Source organism: Varroa destructor, unplaced genomic scaffold, assembly GCF_002443255.2.
Source record: "Varroa destructor unplaced genomic scaffold, Vdes_3.0 BEIS01000004.1, whole genome shotgun sequence".
NCBI lineage: Eukaryota > Metazoa > Arthropoda > Arachnida > Mesostigmata > Varroidae > Varroa > Varroa destructor.
This window is the reverse complement of record NW_019211457.1, coordinates 32,938,785-32,959,772: the sequence shown is the minus strand read 5'-3', so window position 1 is coordinate 32,959,772 and position 20,988 is coordinate 32,938,785. Positions and strand designations below refer to the sequence as shown.

At 40.2% G+C, this 20,988-nt stretch overlaps 2 protein-coding genes across 10 annotated transcripts in view; one reads left to right on the top strand and one right to left on the bottom strand.

The window, feature by feature from the left end:
* Positions 1-40: 40 nt before the first annotated feature.
* The window catches only part of Skp2 (S-phase kinase-associated protein 2), a 24,234-nt gene continuing 3,286 nt past the window's right edge, over positions 41-20,988 (top strand). Inside the window, exons 1-8 of one of the 4 annotated variants that reach the window (XM_086986484.1) lie at positions 41-354; positions 586-692; positions 960-1,019; positions 2,760-2,986; positions 3,505-3,880; positions 4,196-4,366; positions 4,725-4,882; positions 5,187-5,370. In XM_086986484.1, coding sequence (XP_086842610.1) covers positions 690-692; positions 960-1,019; positions 2,760-2,986; positions 3,505-3,880; positions 4,196-4,366; positions 4,725-4,882; positions 5,187-5,355 — 1,164 coding nt within the window. In that variant the 5' untranslated portion in view covers positions 41-354; positions 586-689 and the 3' untranslated portion in view covers positions 5,356-5,370. Of the gene's footprint in view, positions 693-959; positions 1,020-2,759; positions 2,987-3,504; positions 3,881-4,195; positions 4,367-4,724; positions 4,883-5,186; positions 7,658-20,988 lie in introns of those variants that run through there. The other 3 variants (XM_022804247.2, XM_022804248.2, XM_086986483.1) reach the window with 3 other exon arrangements.
* LOC111249580 (serine/threonine kinase SAD-1-like) overlaps positions 11,628-20,988 on the bottom strand; it is a 21,800-nt gene continuing 12,439 nt past the window's right edge. Inside the window, exons 7-14 of one of the 6 annotated variants that reach the window (XR_015325988.1) lie at positions 20,764-20,870; positions 20,186-20,309; positions 19,577-19,906; positions 18,962-19,176; positions 17,944-18,357; positions 15,223-16,522; positions 14,756-14,880; positions 11,628-14,357 (exon numbers count right to left, since the gene is read on the bottom strand). Coding sequence is in view for 1 of the 6 variants with exons in the window: in XM_086986482.1 (XP_086842608.1) it covers positions 16,302-16,522; positions 17,944-18,357; positions 18,962-19,176; positions 19,577-19,906; positions 20,186-20,309; positions 20,764-20,870 (1,411 nt within the window). In the remaining 5 variants the exon portion in view is untranslated. Of the gene's footprint in view, positions 16,523-17,225; positions 17,495-17,943; positions 18,358-18,961; positions 19,177-19,576; positions 19,907-20,185; positions 20,310-20,763; positions 20,871-20,988 lie in introns of all 6 variants that reach the window. The other 5 variants (XR_002672987.2, XR_002672986.2, XR_015325989.1 and 2 more) reach the window with 5 other exon arrangements.

Below are 20,988 nucleotides of genomic sequence, written 5' to 3'. Positions count from 1 at the left end.
GACGGCTTACCTTGGTAACAGTGCATCGACAGTGTGAAGTTCGATTCGCGCTGCCGCATCTAATCGTGTATGAAATCTTCAGAATTCCGGACCTGACTTGTGCCGAGATGACAGTCTAATATCTCGTTTGAAAAGTATTTTTATATGGTTCGTTTGCGAAAAAAAGCGCCGTGCCGCTCCGCTGCTTTCGTGGGCGGGAAAGCCAAGATTGGCGCCAGCGACAGACCGCTCTCCGTGGCTGGTAGTTGTACAGACATCCAGTAGCAATCGTGCTAGTCCAGCATGAAAAGGTTCGACAAGTGAATCGGCGGTGGTGGCATCGTCTCACTTTCGTCTGGGACTTGAACCTGGCAGGTATGACTAGCACAAGTTCTGCCTAGCTCTATGCCGCCTTCGGAAGTCAATGTGAGTTAGTACAAAATAGTATTCCAGTATCGTACAGCTGGAAGGAGAAACTAAAGGGGCCGATCACTATTTTTTGTCGCACTAACAGCAGCAAATAAACAGTCCGGACTGGTCAACTGTAACGACTTATTAGACAAAGCAGTGTTTATGTTGTGACTTTTCTCTATCTTCAATACACAGATATTGGCTGCGAGCTGGCTCTATTGAGATTGATTACCGGCCTCAAATCTGGTCAACAACACGGTTTCAGGAGGAAATCCCGAATATCAAAAAAGTCTTCGAAAATGGTAAGTGACTACTAACACATATTTCTGGTAGTATTTCTGGGAAGAATTGTCAATAACCGCGGAAGGATGCTAGTATCTATTTGTAGGTGTAACACATTATTGCCGCGCCCATAAGCTACAAGTATTGTGAAGTTAACCCTCTAGCTCCGACCACTGTGTGTGTCTCTTATAATATTATTCTTAGTTTATAGTTATTTAGTTTCTAATGATAAACGTATACTTTTATGAATTTAATAGGTTGATAAAACGTCTTGATTTTGGTTTTAGATGCTAGCGGTGAGTCGGAAGAAAGATCTAGGATGGTCGGACCTTTACTGCGAACAGCACGTGAGTGTTTTGTTAAAACAAACATTCTATAGATATAATTGTATGTTCTCTACGTGAGTGACATGGGCCGAACAATTGGGCCGAATTCGTTGTTTAGCGCGGAAGGGCCTTCCGTGTGCGATGTCAGCTTTTCCCCGTCCCATTCTATTGAGAATAATTATTTCCTGCCTCTAATAGCCCATTCGTATTGGTCTAGCTAACAATGCAATCTACTCCAATAATTCTTGTAGATAAGTGAATTCACTGCAGCGTGAACAACGTGTAACTTGTTTAGAGGACGACGCTATCAAGGCGCCATAATTTGCCGCCAACTCCGTCCGAATACCCAAGGGTCAAACGGCCTATCCACTCTAGTTGATTAGTTCTATTCGTAGTTTTCTTGGCTTAAACATGTCTAACACAGGTGCATGCAGAACAGACAGCTTTTCCTATACGAAACAAACTTTTTCCTAGCTCGCGCTGTATAGCAGTAATGAGTCGCCCCACACATAATAAGAGCGAAGACGGGGTTTGAGCGGCCTCGCAACTGGAGGATTTTCGCTTTTTAGGGGGAGAGCGGATGGGGACATATGGCATCCCGTTAACCCCCTATAGCTGCTATTGCCGCGTTCGCGGCTGCTGCTGCCGCCACCGCTTCGGCTTGCAAACGACCGAAATGGATTGAACGCGAACGGTCAGAAGTGAGTGGTTGAGGAACGGCGGGAACTTTCCGTAGGCGGGCGTTTTGTGCTACTGCTGGCGAAAGAGCTGGGGAGCGGACGCCAAAAGAGTTGGTATCGATATAGCTGATTACGTGTGTAGAAATTTTGAAACAGATTCTTATTTATCTTATTGAATTAATGAGAAAAAAAATAAAATCATTGCTTTTGTGATGCCATAAGGAATTAAGTTCTTGGTCCAATTGACGAACGGTGGCTGCCTGTGTTATATATAGTAGTTGTTCCTGTCGTCGTAGGTGTTATGTTAACTGAACAAATTGGTCAAAGCTTGCGTTGTAGTGTAATTGGAATGAAACATGCCCATGTGTTCGATATCTTCATCTTTCTTTGACAAAATTCTATTTTTTGAACTTATTGAGTAAGTTAAAAGCGTAGTGAATTTGTGATCTTGTTTAAGGTAGCCGGTTTATTTCAGGCTCGCGTATGGATATATGGATAAAATAGTTAATCTCATATAGAAATTTCGATTCCATACTTTGAAAAATGAGATGCGGAAAATTTTGATGCATTTGCATTGTAGAGGTTTATTGGTATCTAAGGTGTTGTGACACGCTTATAGCACACGCTTACCAACTCACGCACAACTACCTTGTGTCGAATCTCATGTGTTCTTGATATTTTGAAACAACATCTCAACCAATATGATCTTTACTCATCTATGCACCCGAAAATTAACATATAAGAACTATTTCTCAGATACTACTGGTATCACGTATGTTAATAGCGATGTGGATTTTGTTCATTTACATATGTTCAAACGTACAATAGTATGTCATATATAATGACAATATTATCTCCGAAAAATATAGCAGCAATCTCCCATTTCTGATGTAGAATCTTGTGTTCCTGCAACAAATCAATTACGGCCTCTTCAAAGCTTTCTATAGAGGCACTATGGAGTAAGTGGGTTTAAAGGTTTCGAAGAAAGTGTGTAGGAATCTAAAAGAAAAAATAAGAAGCTCTCACTACCAGTCAACCGCAGTTGGCCTCACGAATTGTTTATTCTAATTTGCTCTTGAAGGAATTAACGTCACCTGTGTCAGACGTTCCCTCCCCACCGCCGCGAAAACGACCTCGCTGTATTATCTATGGGACTAAGACACGTTTAGAGGGTCCTTCTCCGCCGCCGGCCCGAGAAAACCTGTTTAATAGAGTGCCCGATGAAATACTAAAACATATCTTCAATAACCTGTCAAAAAGAGACCTGCTTTCCTGCATGAGCTTATGTAGGCGCTTCTATAGAGTTGGGTAAGTTGGTCGTTTGTTTCTGTTCACCTTGAGCACTTCCGCTCCAAAAACGAATTATTTAAAGTAAATCAGTCAATCGGATTACATAAACTGAGTTCATTGATTAAAAAAAAAAGGCTAAATCGATCCATCGATTTTGTTCAAATAAGATGTGAAACCTCTGAGAAAAACTCGTGCGGTACTGTCGTTAAATCTCGTCTTAAACAGCTAATTGCCAACGCGAAACAGTCTGTTTATTACAGGTTTTGAACCTAGACTACCACGTGTTCCAAATTTTAGTTGAGAAACAGGTTATTACTACACAATAACGGCGTAGAGTCTTAACAAATCTATATATATATATGCGATTTATGGATCTCAATATCATGTTATAGCTAAAACTGAGTCCCTCTACTCTACCGCACGAATTCTGAGTTTGTTTTAATTAGGGGAAAAGTAAATCACCTGACATGTCGTGCATCATTATCGTACTTCTCATATCTATTTAAATCACTTTTTCTGTCTGTTGGATTTTCCAGTTCAGATCGGGACTTATGGCACAGCGCAGACTATTTTGGTCTCAAATTTATTGATCACTCACTAATTTATGAAGTTCTTCGAGGTGCAAAAATGTTACGAGCCGCAAACGCTTCCTCCAGGGTCCCCCTCCTAGAACCAATTGTTCTTAAACCATTAAGACTTCAATATGTCGATCTCACAAATACGGCCATTTCAAAACCGTTGCTTATTAGTCTTCTAAATGCCAGTCAGGACCTTCGAAAGCTTTCCCTCGAAAGTCTGACGTTTTGCGACGACGACATTTGTAGCTCCATTGCCCGAAACCATCGACTAGATACCCTCAACCTATGCATGGTAACGGGCCTTACGGTGGAGGGAGTTACGCGGATCATGCAAGTAAGTACGGTACACGCAATGGACAGAATTAGCAATATTTCTGTCACACTGCATAATTCCATTTTCTGTAACTAGCTTAAAATAGATGTAAAACACAATATATATATATATATATATATATATATATATAATGCAAGCAAGTTGATTATTAATCAATTTGTGTTGAAACATAATATTCAAAGTAAATTTTATTATTATTACTACTAGTATATGGGTTATTTTTTAATCGTGCGTATTTGTTACATATCAATATAACATTTAAGAACTTTAACTTTTCTATCATAACTAATCAACACTGTTTAATTGTTGTGACAGCACTGCCAACAAATTGTAAGTCTGAATGTAGCATGGACGCCTATGGATTCCGAGTGTTTGATGTCGCTAGTCCGTCTGCTTCCCAGAGGCTTAAAGGAGCTCAACATAGCTGGATGTGCTAACCGTTTTACCGATGCCCATCTAACAGAGCTTTGCAAACGATGCCCAAAAGTACGTCAATCCTTTCTGATTATACTATATAGCTAAATATACTAAACAACTACTATCAATGCTAGTATTCTTAAAGCTTATAGTGAAAATTGCGACAAGAATTCGTTATGTGCACCCAATATGTGTATGTAATTAAAGCGCTTTTTCCGACGACAATTTTTTTTATAGGAGAGTTTAAATATATCATTAATCTGCAAGAGCACTCTTGTTTAAAAACTAGAAGGACATAATACCTTTCTTAACACTTAATATAGGTGAGGATATTTTACAATACTTTCGCAACTGCCCCTTTTCTTGTTTTTATCAGTGTTGCCCACAATTTCTTCGTAAATAACATGGTCTTGAAAATACATTATAGTTAGAGAAGCTATGCGTCGCCGACAACAGCAACCTGTCACCAAGTAGCTTAACTGAGATCTTGTCAGTACTTTCGGAGCTGCGACATTTGGATTTATCACGGTGTCATCGACTTCAACCTGAGGACATGTGGGCCCTTGAGAATCTGCCCAAACTTGAGTAGGTGGACTAATACAACATGCAAAACAATTTAAATATACTGAGGGAGGTCAATAACACTGTCGGTTAGCTAAGCGACAGTACAAAGAAAATATCAACAAATAAAGTTAAGCTTTAAGAACAATTTTTGGTTTTCCATAAAAGATCAGTTTGTTCTCAGTTTGCATAGCACCTTTAGAAACGTGATTCGGCTGTCTAATGAACAGCGAAGAACAAGAATGTAGAAAGTTGTCATGGCTGAAACGATAATTCAGATTTGATGGTGTGGACACTATAATTAATTTTATCGTTGCCGTTATTTTAGGTTTCTCTCGTGTCACAGTTTCCCTGATTGGAGAGATTATGAAAGAGACATCAGGAAAGGATTGTATCGAGTGCTCGTAAATGCTGGCCCAGATCTCTCCAGTATTGCACGGCCTCAGCCAAATCAGCACAGGCAGGATCGGATTCTGTGGGGCGTACCAATGAGATAAAACAACCAGTCACAGGCAGGTTGAAAATTTACAAGCGTAGAAAAAGATGATGGTTTCGACAATATAAAGCATCTGTCAGACGAGATCGAAGGCTTTTGCCTTTGATATGACTCTGCAAACACTCAGTTCTTGAACGAAACATGTCTGACGTATACTAGTCGGCTCTTGCCTTTGCACTCTAGAACGCACTAGCTAACGTGACATACATTAGCGATATGATAAAAAAAAAAAAGAAAAAAGTAGAAAAATTACACGATCTATTATACAACAATATCAAGTTCCGACGCACCCGTTAAACCAATTCTGCTTTAAGCATGTTTTACATACCTAAAATAAATTAAGCAGTAGTCGCGGCGTTTACGAAACAATTAAAGAGTGGGACAGAATATCTGAATTTTTAAAGAGCGAAAAGGCCTATAATGCTGTATAACCGATCGCTGTATAGTGTCGCGGCAGAGGCCTAGAGCGGATACAAATCTAAGCTACCATACGGCTGGTGTTATTGGTGCGACACCGACAATATCGAGGCAGGTCTTAACCATTTAGCGAAGTGACCGTTTGTCCCGAGGGTGAGTACGGTACTAACACCAATGCCCCTTCTGTTGATAGAAGCTAGTGTGAAAAAAGTCGCGTAACGCATAGCGTTTTGGTAGTATTTGACCTTGTATAAAATTGCGAGATCAACGCGTTATGGTCGTTGTGCTCCTCGCTCTGAAAAAAAGGTAGACACTAATTTAGACTTACCTCGTATTTCATTTTAAAACAAGAAAACCTGTTGTTGAATCATGTTTGACTTTAAAATGGCAACCAGATTGCAGTTAAAACATATTTGACAAAAAAGACTGGGTTAATCGTAAACATATTACTTAAGGAAAAAACATGAGATGTAAATTGGAGTGTGGGGTATCTTTTAATCAAATTCGACCATTTAGTGGAACTGAAACTACACATTTGTGAAATTTCGCCGCATTATTAATTTATCCCGCTCATATGAATCAGCGGGACCCCAATTTTAGAATAGGAAGTAAAATATTCTGTTTATGCGTAGATAATCAGGTGAAATCCTTAGCTTCTAGCGGCATGACTAAGAAATGGCTACAGTAGTGATATGTACATAAAACTGCGGCAGAGCGTTAACAACAAATTTTGCAATGAACTTGCCGCATATTCAACCCCGATTCTACTGAGGAATCGGTTGTTAATTGTCAGAAAAAAAAAACGAAGAAAAATGCTTCCAAAACAAAAATCTCGACGCTCAAAAAAGAGATTTGCCAATCTAGATACTTTCCGCTAGACGCTTCTGCTTTGGATGATCTTCACATCTTACCATTTAGTCTTAAATAAAATACCATCGATGCTGTCGATAGCCCCATTTGATACGTTGTAAGAAGGTAGTTATCCTAAACGTGCACTAAATATAAAAAGGGCTTCCCTTAGGAACATACCTTCTCGCAGCTCCTTGTTCGTACCATTCAGTATTTACGCCAGCCTATTTCGCCTTGGCATATGGTGCGATTATTACTCTTGTTATATTACATGAACACATTGCGCCTAGTATTATCAGCGAAACGTCTTCGTGATGAACAAGTGGGTAGTCTAATAGTTACTTAATAATACGATGAATTCACCAGGTAGCACAATTCCAAATACACAATAGCGCCCTTCCATTTTATTAATGCTTAAAGATTAAATGCGACATCGTAGATAGACAAGGGTATATCCTAAATGTATTGCATAGGTACAATCGAATCAATTCAAGGCTGTCGGTAAGCGTTTCGAAAGAAGCGTGCTACTGGTCTATAAAGTACGACTAAGCAATGCGTGAACGCAGTTAACTTTAAACAAACCCAAAGTCAGCATTATAACCAGATTTCAGCAACAGCATTTGTGCAGCTAGCCAAATAAGTGAAAATGTATAATAGTAGAAAGCCAATCGCCAATGAAAAAGCACTACATGTTACCATTTTATTTAGAAGCGAGAACTAAGTTGAGTTGTGTTTAGCAGCGTGATTTCGGTTTGAAAGAGACTGACTTGTAAATTTTACTTAGAAATATAGCACTAGGTATGAGTGGATGTGGAACGGCAAATATACTTCGATCTGTTTTTTTTTTCAGAGAAGCTTTTCCGATGCTAGATGTACACATGTAAATATATAAATATATCCGTAGGACATTTGTACGACTTGTGACCCTAGGTCGCTGGAACACCAAGGCAGCGTTTACAAGCATGGCCATAGTTGGATGATGTAGTTGTTCGACGTTTAATAAAGCCCCACAATCTGTATGTTGGACAAACAACTAACTTTGCTTAGTACTTGTTTTGTCAGGTAAGTTGTGGCAGCACGTCAATAGAAAAATATCTGAAGATAAAAGTTAGCTTTGGGCAAAGTATAGCGAGGCAGTGGACGGACAAAACATATTATGAAGGCGCGTTTGTTTTAGTGGGTGTTCAAGTGATTCTTTGTCTAGGGTTAGTTCTGTAGGCTAGTGGCATAGTTCTGCGTTATATGTTACCCGTTCTTGATCATAATTTTATATTCTGTGCAGCTCTATGTACTTGAATATTCCCCTACATGTAAAAAAGGGAGACGTATTTGTTAGGAAAGGTCGTCTGCTAACTGAAAACCCGGATCTTTATTTATTTGACTTACATCAGGGCCAAAATGCCAGGTAAGTGACATGGGCTTTTATATCTTATATTTGTCTGTATTAGAGGATGGTGTCATCCTCACCCATTGTTTCCTCTTACAACACCTTGTGTAATAAAAATAGAATAGATTTTATGTTGCCATGGGGAGGCCCAAGTGGCTGGGGAAGTGCAGGAAATACGTCGCATTCCTGCAAATGAGCTTTTGTGCGTTATCTTTGATGTTTATATCAAAACGTTTTCCGGTATTGTAGCGATGTTTCCTGGCTTATCCGCCCAGTTTGTGGTCTTTCCCCCTGGGCTGACTTTACGTGCGACTCAGCCAGTTTCCTCGAATTTCTTAATCAATCGCTTCAGTGTACGCTTCGCCAACGAGAAACGTCAGTCACGACACTTACAAAGTGTCATTGGAATCGACAACCTATTTCTATGGAAGATCGTTACAAAAACTGGAGGAAATCCCATGCAGAGTTTTAATCTATTTTTTAAACATATTTATTTTAATTATTTACGTGCGTCTATGTTCTTTATCATGGGTTATTACCGAAAATTCAACCTGAGATGGGCAAATAATACGAAATTGTAGTAATAACTAGGACGTGTCAAAATAAGGCGTCAACATAAAAAGTAAAAAAGGTCTGAACCCACCAAATCATTGCTTCACAGTCAAAGTTTAGGCACCTAGAAAACCTAATAGTCTATATGTCATTCTATGGTTATTATTAAACGTTTACAAACAGACGGTTTCCCTGCCTAGTTTTCCTTAAGGATATTTTTTCACTACCTATGACTAACGCAGCATCTTCGATGATCAGTAGTAATAGCAGTGACAGTATTAGGCGGTATATTGGTTCAACGGAGTGACTAAAGGCCCATGTACAGGCTTGAGAATAACCATACGAACTGCTTGTAGACGGTGTTCGTCCTAAGTGTCGTCTAACGCCGAAACAGGTGATGCAATCGCGTGCGTGTTATAGCGCTCTTGTATCAGAATTATAGGAGCTCCGTAACGTTAGTCTTTCGAAATTTTTCGAAATGATCACGTTCAGAATCAGTTATGTTTAGACAAAATTATCTGTAGGAGTCGAAAAAGATCGGTTGTAAAGCGATAACCAGTGATAAGTTTTATCAACGCAGAAACATGGCGCCCACTCGAAAATGTCTACTAATGTGTAATTATTTATTTTGGCAAATTCTATGATAGCAATTCATATCATCCATTCGTTTTGTGTACATAAAACGCTGTATTGTATTATTGTGCTTGCCTAAAATGGCGAAGGTGAATTACCTTGCGTGACATGTTTCACTGATGGTACTGTACGGTACTTGAAAGGAACTGACAATAATGAATTATTAAGACGACAATCCTTCGCATCGTTGCAGTTAAATCTCTTAAAGTAAACTTAATGCAGGTTACAGCTCCTGGAGTGGAACCACAGCTTTCTTATTGTTGCCTCTTTGAATGGTTCGTCGGTATTTTAGGCTTCGATTGACTTCTGAGCAACTTCTTTTCTCGTTCTACTGAAGGGTAAAATAGTAACCGATTAGGTATTTAGTCCATCGTTATCAGCTCCTTTATTTTGGGTAACAAATTTTTTTGTGCCGTCATGTCGAACATGGTGGTGAAGTTATATCTTGGCGACTAATTGAACAAGTGGAAGATCCGCATGCAGTCTCAGCACCAGGTTTTTAGCGTTGTCCAGGTATTAGCATATCCATGTATTTGATTTCAATACACATGTTCGTACGACTCGTTTGTCGCGTTTAGATATATAGCCGCATTTTTATAATTGATAAATCCAAAATTGATAATCTATAATTTATACTTGGATAATGTGAAAGTCAGTCCGAAAAAATCAGTCAAAAAAAATTGTTTCATGCTACTAAAGTAGCCTAAAGCTTTGCTGTACTCTGTTGGTTTAGGCTACCCCTACTGGTAGTACTACTTGTAAGTTGTATACTCTTTGCTGGGTAAGGGTCACATCTACTGACCATACCTCATGTCCGCATCATGCTGTTCTCAGACATATTCACGTCACTTAAGAGACGATCAGCGCAGTTATATGTTGCTTTTACGGGCCGTTTCAATAAAAGCGCCAATGGCACCTATGTCTAAACTCGTTCGAGTTATTAGTCTACTTTTAAATTCAATGTTCGGTCGAGAAGAGCTCCAATTGAGAGGGTCTCATCAGAAATTGGGCTATATGAAATGTTTTTGGTTTTCGAACAACATGGACAAAGGGCTATTGCGTTGTGAGTAAAATGCGGCCAATCAGGAAAGAGCGCGCAGATTTTAGTTCATACAATGGAACGATTTCCTTCACCCCCCCTACCCCTCCCAGACTTGTTAGGTGCGTTGTAAAGTCAATTCTTTGTTGCGGCCATGGGTGGGCATATATGTTAAAATCAATTGCAGTCGTTTGCATAGTACGTTCCTATGTTTAAACGCTCTACTTCTAGGTATAAAAAGTGACATACATGAACAGTGTGGTACCTCTATGTTATGTATAAGGCTAGCCATATATCGTAACCTAAAAGAGACTGCTCGCATTTAATCTGTAGCAGCCGTTTGTTTTAGTGATCGAGTCGATACAGGATTTCAACAAATTTGAAAAGCCCAAATGAGCGACACTTCGAAGGTAAATGTAATATGAATTTCCGTAATCTGCTCGTTTATGATAAGTTTGCTGTATTTTACTGCGAATGCTCCGTTGGAGTGACAACCTGGAACAAGGGTACAACCGGTTTAAACGCAATTGCAAAAACTAGTAACCTTCTGTAGAGACGGCAAGGAAAGCAAAATAAATATATAATGGACATTATTCGTGTACTGTGATGCGAAGAATCTCCTTTTTTAATGATTAGGTCCAAGCTATACAAGGAAAGCTATCCTTTGCTCGTGGCAAGCTTATTTTAATTTGAGTAACTCGTCTTCAAAGATATTTTCACGAATGGATGGCTTTGAATCCGGCCTGCCAACGTGCTAGGCGATCACGTCAGTTTTGCGCCATTGTTGACAGCAGATTATTTACAGGCGCTTGTCAGTATGTGTTCATGTACTTAGTAAATAAATTATACAGTGGGCTTAAACAACGCTGTTTTTCTGTGGATAGGAGAGATCGTTTTAAAATATGCGAGATACTAACGAAATCACCGAGCTAGTTTTATCGGTGACAGAACAATATTTTAATAACAACATTAATTCTTCCAACGGCATTTTCTGTCGAAATATTCGCCTCAATTTTTTTTTGCACACGTTGTACCTAAGCGAATTTATTCATCCGTAGATATCATTCTCTCATTAGTACGTACATTTTTCATTTGTGCTCTGTGACCACTCATATCGAGATAAGAAAATGCGGCCAGCGCGTTCAACGCACCTAAACGATTTTAAATTTCCCGCCTACCAGTGTAAATTAGACCCCTGTGAGAGATGTTACATGAAAAGTCTGGACTATCCAAATAAAAATACGGAACCAAACTGCTTCACGTTAGGTACTGGTCGGCGAAAAGTCTGATGGAACCTTTCTAACTAAAGTCATGCTTATAACGCTAAGTTAGCCGGTACGAACGTCTCGAAGAAGCATTTTACTATTGTTTCTTATAAAAGATAACACATGTTAACTATTTTCTTGCAATTAGCGGTTTTAATTGTCTTTTTGTTGTTACTTTAGCTGTTGCCGTAGTTTTCCTTGCTTAACATGTTCCTTGTGCTGGCTATCGATGTAGACCGTCTCCTAAAGAAGCGGTTCTGCGATTTAATAGCTTCACCGTACCTTTGAACCACATCTTTTTTCACCAGTCACCTGTCTGAAAGTCGTTCAGTAATGTGTCATGTTTGTCGTTATGAGTGAATTAATTTTGTTTACGGTATATAATGAACTGAGAGATAACTCTCAGCTCTTCTCTTTAGTGTTCCGGTCAAAAAATGTCCACCTTTGATTGTTATTGGCTTTTTTGTTTATGTTGTTTTCGTACTAACTGACACTTCCTTTTATCAGCTCTGTCTATGTCTGCGATTGCCGACTACCAGAATGATGACCGATTGGGCTTCATTTGAAAGTGTGCTTTGTCCACTCTGAATTTTTTTCCGGCTTATTCTTCATTACTGACAGATGATTTGCCATTATACCATATACGCCTATTAAACCAATAGGTTTATCCGATACTTTGATCTTTGCTATCTCCCCGCTTCTGTGTTATTTTTTTAGAATTTAGTTTTAAGAGAGTCCCACAGCTGTTTGGTATGTAAATTACGGTCGTAGCAGAGTAGCATCCTTGTCCAGATAATTCAAGGTATTATCTTAGGAATATTTTGAAGCGATTTGCGGATTAACTTGCATCTGGATACCTGTATATTTCGTTTATTAATCACGGCTCAATAAAGAGGTATATGTCTCGAGGAGTGTGCTTTATAGATCCATTTATGTCAAAATGCTTTACTGCATTTCTACTCCTTGAAAATCTAGAAGGAAGAGAGCGTTCAAAAGCAGATTTTGACTGTTAATCACATGTCTTTAACCCGAATTCTTCTTTTGCACAAAATCACGGGGAAACACCTCCCGCTAAAGCATCATCTGTCAATCAGGCTAAACATATATGTTTTTTCAAGAAAGCTACTAATGTTTCTCAGTTGAAAAAAACCCAAAATTATTGAGCCACATTCGCTTCAAGTCTTGATAAGGGAAGCGTCGGTTACGGTATTATGCGATAAACTTATTTCACTTTAACTCTGTGCATTCCTTTCTTAGTGTGTGTGTGTGGCTGAGGGAAGATTAGTAGTTTGTTGTTGTTGCTGCTGCTGCTGCTCTAATGAAATCAGTCTTGCATGTGATGGATTAATTATTTGTTTTATTATAATATTACTCTCTGAATGATTCACTGCCGTTTTTGCCGTTATTATTAAGGTTAGTACAATGTAGTTATATGTTACCGTTGTGTTTCTAAATCGTATAGGTAGACCACAAAACCGCCCAAAGTAATCTTCACTTTTCACCTCATCGTCGTCTTCGTACGTGTACGTAGTACATTTTTTCCTCTCGTATAACTTGTCAGTTTTATGACATGCCCTCTGTCAGACTGTGCGCGCCCCCTCTGTGTACTTCTTTTTTGTATTTTCGTATCTCTGGCAGCTTTTGTTTATTTTGCCCTATTCTCAGCAAAACTCCGTTGATTCTGCTGCTGCCGACGAAAAAGTCTGCATGCTTTAGGTCGATTGAACCGGCAACACGTTCGCTTTTAACGCTCCTTTTTTTTTGTGCCAATAGTTGAGGCAATGCTTACCTATCCAATCTGTTGTTCCTTCACATCCCACTCCCTACACCGCCTTTCTCGCATAGCCATTAGCTTCATCGTATATAATTATAGCATTTACTTAAATATTTTTCTTAGTTTCTTCTTAGTTTCTTAGTTACTTCTGGATACCTGGAGCTCAGAAAAAAAGAATCTGTCCAATATTGAACTTAGCCTTTCCTAGTTTATATCGTTTCTACCTCTCATGCGAACAATTACGACACACGTAGAATTCTGAACTCAATAGCGTCCGTCTGTCTTTTTCTGTAGGACAGCGTCCATTAGCAGATATTAGGGACAGTTGTCGACTGCCAGTCCTATTTATATATAGTTACTCCATCCTAAAAATTATATGTGTATTAATGTTTTCAACAAAATGACTTTTATGGTGGGTACTTTGCTTTCTGATAAATCTATCCGTCTGACGAATTATTTCGCACAAGGGCTTCGCTTTCCATTCCATGTCCGCGTCGTTATTGTGTTATCTTCATCACGAGGCCGCGTTTAGTCGTATCATCATTTTTGCGATTTCGTTTTGCGTATATTGTAATTATTAATATTACTATTATTTCTATATTATCATGGGTTCAAGCCGTCTTACATGCTCTTCTTTATATCATTATTAGTTTTACGGTCATTTCATGAAATACTGCTTTGAATATATACTATGTTCATGTAATTATATTTATATATCCATTCCTTGTAGTGTGAACAAATCTTATCGGACTTATTTTTGGACGTCGTTGCGCAAACTGTCATTACTAACTATGTATGTACTTTTTGCCTTCAATCCATTCATCCATCCATCCATCCATCCATCCATCCATCCATCCATATTGTTTCCCTGCTCGCTTATGAAAAATCAGCATTTCTCGTTTTTTTTTTTTATTTTATTATTCTTCAGCTTTTTCATCTTTGTTTTCCTTTTAGTGTCTAGTCACTCTGTGTCGAAATATCTCGCCGCTTGAATACCTCTTTTTGGTAGCATCTGAGGTCTACATTCCTTCCATGCACTGCCCTCGGGCTCCCATCCCGGAGCTGCTCCCAGACATTTGAGGCACCCCTGTCACGTTCATCAATTGTTACACAAAGATTTTTTCACTGTTATTAGTTTCCATAAAGGATCATAATTAGCATTATATATTGTCATTGTTCCATATCGCATGTTACGTTTTCTGCTGTCGTTGTTATCTTGATTAATATAATTATAACTATTTATATTATCATTAGTATTCGTATAATCGATTTGTATACTCATCCGTTTGGTTGCTAAGAATCGTTATCAGGCTAAAAGAGATCATCATATTCATTATTATTGTTGTTATTATTCATGTTTTTCTGCCTTCTACATAAATACAATTGTGTTTATTTTGGTGTATGACTGCTTTTTGACATACAGTAGTAGTCTATCGCGTTTCTAAGTTATTGAGTTTATATATTTTTTATGTGTTTATCACTCACTCATTACTTTACCCCAATCTTGTGTTTTTCTACTACTGTCACAAGGCCATCTAATTACGGCCTTGTCAGCTGTTGTCATCTGCTATGGCTGCAAATCGGCTCACTCGTCGTACGATACAATCAACCTTTAAAAATTAATCATGGAATGGATCAGGCAATCAAACAATTACTTAATCAGTCAATTGCAGTATGTAGATATGTGTCTGTATTTCTCTTCGCGGTAATAATCCTTATATACTTCCCCATCAGCTTGTAGCTTATTTATTTCGTTCTGTTTACGATTATTGTTAGTATTATATAAACAAAATGAGCCCAACAAAAGGCATCATAACCTCCCACCCCCTGCCGCAAGGGGGAGGTTGCGACACTGAGACAACACCATTAGCATCTGCGCAATATATATACAATGCGGCATCATAATTTATTTTTCTTTATCGTTTTCCATAACTTCACCGCCAATACCTTACCATTATAGAATGAAGTGTAGATTCTACGCACTGATTCGCGAGTCTCCGTTTCATTTGTTTGCAATTGTTGATGTTGCTGCTGGCCATAATAGTGTTGTTGTCTGTAAGAATGTGGGTGAAATATTACCAGCCCACTTAGCGCTCACACTTGCCGCTTAAAAACCATCGTCACGCGAAGTGTTCAGACGTGTGCATTATACGTACATATTTTCTTCAATCTACGCTTTTTTTTTCTCATTCAAGGCCTCGTGTCATATTGTTATACAATCACTATAACTTTTGCGCCTTATCGATGACCTCTGTTTACGAGGAAACGCAGCGCCCACTCTTCAGCATCAGAAAATGGTCTTCACAAAGCTATCAATTTTTTCTCGTTACCTCGTCTTCGACCTGACTTCTCTGGCTCCGAGTGCTCTCTGACCCTCTCCCGTCAGCGCAGGTTGTTTTTTGCTTCGCATGTCAGTTGAAATTTTTGCATCGACGTTGGCTCACATCTTTCGCCATTTTCGTTTCCCTACAGTTTTCTAACCTCTCAAAACGTTCGATCTGAGGTCGTTTTCTTTCCTTAGTCTGACTAGCTATTTCTAACAGCCTGGCATCTACGTGATGGATCTCTGACTTTCTCTGCGCGGGCACTGCGCTCCCAGAAGTCTGGAACCTCAATCAGTCAGCGTTAAAGAAGACATCGTCCCCGGATGGTGAAGTTTTTGATGCCGTTTATATTTTTTCGGCTACTATTTCCGTTGCTTCCCCCGTTGATTCTGGTTTAGATGAAGGCCTTCATGAAACAGCAGATGAATTTGGCGGTACTTATGACGCTGTTGCAGGTCGTGTTCACGCCGCTGGACGAGACGATGACGACAGCGATGATTCAAACCCTCTAATAGACCTTGCAATGTCGGCGGTGGCTGAGGCGACTGATTCTCCTGGTGATTTGCTCCCTGTGGCAACGTCTGCTGAAGGGACAACCTGCGACTACTGCCGAGGCTGCTATGGTTGGGACTAGCAACGGTATTATCCTTAGTGTTGCCGCTACTGCTGCGATTAGTATCGTTTGCGACGAGTGCCGTCACGGGCTGTCACACTTCGTCCCTAGAACTATAACTCGATCGACGGCTGTTGAACGGTGGAATATGTACAACGGGTTCTTGATCGGACTTGCAGCGTGACAGGTGGCGTGGCGAAGCCGCAGATGATGGACTACCGGTGACCGGCAGGGTGTACTTCGAAACGCTGCTACAACTGCTCTCAACGGGATTGCCAACAACACCCGCCACGGCTAAGGGATCGCAAGGAGGAACTGTAGAAAGTACCACACATCACAGAGTAATATGCAAGACTAGTTACAAAAAGAAAGCCGAGAGAAAAATAAATAAACACGAAGAAAAATGCTACGCATAAACGGATTTTTTTAACTGGAAGCCTTCATTTGACAACACGCAGTTGAATAAATTTGAAAACATTTGATGTACCATTTGCCATATATATTTTATCCCAGATGACATTATGCCTATGCTTTGTATACATTTTAAATCTGTTATTATAAGCACTATTTTTTTTAAACTCGCATTTCCAATCAAAATTAGGTTGATTGGAACAAAAGATCTTTAAATAAAAATGCTATTTTCAAAACTATGCCCGTGAAGGGGTGTGGAACATATCAAACATATAAGCTTCAAAATGATTATCTACTACTTCAAGTATTCCTATGAAAAAGAAGGAAAAGATGCTGATCTAATGATGGCTGTGTGTATTTATAATGTTTTGGCTACGTGATGCCAGACCTATGCGCAACGCTACCAAAGTTTAGGACACGCTAATTCTCATTGATAACAAGTCATTGCGTGATCAGCGTTTTCACTGCGGCTTTGCGGTGCCAGTGAGCCAATGAGGGTCAGATGTATGTAATTATTACTAAAGTTTTGATGGTATTATCGAAATTTAATTCGATTCGATTCAATAAACTGTGCCGTAATGATGGCAGCCTTTTATTTCGTCCAAACCTGATCTTCGTCTCCAATTTGGCGCGGTTTCGGCCGTCAAAGGCCTTCGTTTTCGATAACTGTTCTCTTCGCTTTCATACGTATATCAGTAATCAACGAATTGAAACGCTACGACCCATGCGATTTCTTGCCATGTCGTGGTGAAGCTTCAAACTCGCGTACGCCGGCCGTATCGAGGTGTAAGCATCTGAGTACCTGAGACTCCATTTCGGAGGTACACAAAGAGGTCGCCGTCGGCGGCATAGAAGTCGCCGTAACGGGGACGGCTACTAAAAATCAGAATAGGATGTGGAATTTTTGGAGCGGTCTGTCTATTTAAGACCCAAGGTTGTCATGGCACAATTGAACAAGTAACTTACTTCGCTACGGGTCGACAATAGACAAGGTCTTAGGTAAAACGAAGCATGCGATAAAGGAAAACATGATCAGCAATAAGAAAGAAAAGTAAACGTACAAAAGTGAGTGATATTCTACTGCCACCTTTTATGGCGTAGCCTCTTTCTGTCTATCAGTGTCCTCATGTATCTCAAATAGAAATATGGAGCACAGTAAAAATTATCTAACGAAAATTACATGGATTGAAAGTCTACTTCATTGACAACGACAGAAGGGCAGATACCTCACTGTCAACGTCCTCATCGCTATTGTTCAATACTATCGTTATCGTGTCTTCACTTTAGTCTATCGGCTTCAGATCGAATCGGCTCACTTCACTCACCAATCTCGTCTGTATACGACGAGCTATCGCTGAGGTCAGATGAGTTGTTACTACCACGGTTGAGGTGTAAAGGACCGGCGCCTCCTCCGACGGTGGACACCGGATGGCCACCTGTGATAAGGCCCTGTATGTGCTCGGTGATACGTTTAAAGCGGCGTACCGAGCCCGAGACGAGCGTAAATGTTAGGACGAAGCTAGTCGGCTCGTGTACTTCCTGCGAATGGTTACCGCCGACGACGGGTTCAGTCTCCTGGGGAAGCAGGTCGACGTGAAAGCGAACGTTGCGCTGAAAGTGTGACGCGGGACTGGAGCGGGCGGAGGAGTGGCCGCGTTTGTACTCGACGCGGAACGATGTCGGAGACACCACACTGTGCGACAGGTCAGACACCGACAGGAATGCGTGAATTAAGTCGGCTGAAAATGCAGATGGAAAATTTGTCAACATCCCAATGAGCTGATAACGTGATCTATTGACGAACAATACTTGGGTGTCTTTAAAGGCAGATGCACAAAATATTCTTTGTTTGTTTAAAAATACAATGTAATAAGGTCGCATTTACCGTGAAATTCTCGATGACGTTAATTTTGTGTGCAGTGAAAACCACAGAAAATGAAATATCTTTCTCCTAACGTATACGCATACTATTGAAGTCTAGTTACTATTCCGTTGAACCCGAGCTCAGTTAAACATAGCAACAAATCTGATGGATAAATATTTTGATATTTATCAATCCAAATTCAAAACCAAACGATAATCGGATACCGCAAAACGGCTTTATGACTTATGAGGACTAAACTGCATAGAGCTGCCCAATTTTACTCTGGCTATTCAAGAATGTCCACTTTGTAGCCGAAACAAAATACTATTCCAGTTATTACGCAGTAACCTCATATGCGGCAATTATTATTTCTCTTATTAATGTAGTTAAAACGCAGCTTCTCACTGAGACGAAATTATCGAAAAGACAGGCAAGTGCTGGAAATAAAAAGACAGTACACGCTTTATTGCAGCACCAACCTTTGAGAGAACTGAGCTGTCGGTTTTGTATAACGATAGTGGTCCGGCTATCTTCCGCGGACGTGGCGCTCCTCTTCCGCTCGCCCATTAACGGCGAGCCCGCTGTCATTGGGGTCAAGAAGCCCCCAAACCACGATCTCTTTGATAACTCGGGAGACGACTCGGGCGTCAGCCCGCCCGACGGTGGTTGGGCCATCTTGCTTCGTCGATGAAATCTGAGCATTAGAACGTCCATATTTGAGCGTGTATTCATGAAATAGCGCTGAATTGTCCACAAGCGTGAGCTTTTCAATTGAATAATGTCAATGTCACCAATAGTATGCGTCTAGCATAGAAAATACGATAGCGAATGCAACGAACTTCAACTTGCTTTTAAAAAACCCAGGTTAGAGGAAGGAAAGCTTTGGCCAGTCCGGCTTTGGATCAATGTATAACAGTGGGGAGTAGACGCTACCCTCCAACTGGCAAAAGCTCGACCGTCGCAAATTTAACGGAGCAGCATTATCATACACTACTATAAGTTAACTACACTCAATTACCTTAATGTTTCCATTTACACATAGCATCAATAACAGCAAGCGAATTAGATACTGTGTGTTTGTTTGTACCGCATACCTAGGGGATCCCATGAGGAACGAGTTCTTGATGGTATTATGTATCCTGTTTCGCCAATAGGGTGTTCCAGGCGAGCCCGGTGGCGTGGTGCCCTTGTTGAGCTCATGAGGCCCGTGTGATGGCAAGCCACCGTGCCCAGGAAGACCGGTATGACTTCCGTGGCCGGTAGCGTGGCCCAGCGATGTGTGGCCCAACAGGGGCGAATGCGGGTGAGCCCCGTGGCCGTTATTCTGCTGATCATGAAGGATACGAGGTGAGCCACACCGGTTCGATGGTGACAGCTGAGGCGACATCCCTGTGAGGGAAGTGGTCGAGCTTCGTCGAGATCCCCTGCGAAGGCGTAGAAATATTATAGAACAAATACAATCGTATTACGTATTAGAAAATTACGGCACTGGTTCGATTGCGAAATGCCTTCCAAAGCAGAATCCGCGTCAAAATTAGCGGGAAGGAAATGGTTGAAAAGCGGACTCACGAAATCGATAATCTAGACAAATTGGTAAGCTGAAAAATTCGACAAGCAGGTAAAGAGGAAATTATCCCAAATGCTGTAGACTTATGCTTGGTTCAAGTAATTTCTGTATATGTAGCAACTAGCCTGATACGTACATGGCAGCCGGAAAATACCGTCTGCCTGTGACAGGCGAGCCTTCGCTGAGCATCATATTTTCGTAGCATCCGTTGATACGCGAGTAGGTAGGGGCCTGGTCCACTCGCTTGCGAGGGGGGTCAGCTGTAAACAAGCGTAATACACTATTATGATCGATTCGTAAGGTATTTACATATAAAAAAAACCTTTTTATAGCTGGCAAAACATCTCGAACGTAGAACGTACGTAGTTTATGTGATACGCACGCGATGTGTGAAATAGCTGAATCTTTAGTTCGATTTGTCCAAAGCAGTATAATAAGTGATCACAGCTGCGTTTACACATGAAATTTAGGAAAAATTGGCAACATTTTAATCAATTGGGCGCAACAGTATATCGTCAAGTATACGTTTATTTGGTTTTCATACGGTCATAAACGGTTCGGTACAGCTTATTGTAGGAATCCTTGAGCCTGACTCATTAATCGTATACGTCAACTGGGTTAGACAGTGATAGAACTCGCTTTTAGAGCATCACTTAACCATACAATATTGGTGAATATACCAACATGAGCGTCGATGGGCGTTCTCTTTATTACCTGATTCGGAACGATTTCTGATGATGACTTCAGTCTCATCTTCATACGCGGGGCGTCGATTTTTTCGGTCTAATAGCAGAAAATATATGACTTTCTCGTTGTTGTGGCTATCGAAATAGAAGAGCAAGGACAGACAAAAAGAGGCATGTAAGTAAGCATTGATTTCAAATACAACCGCGGAAGCAAATACGAGCGATGAAACAAGGTAGAAATATATTAAGTATA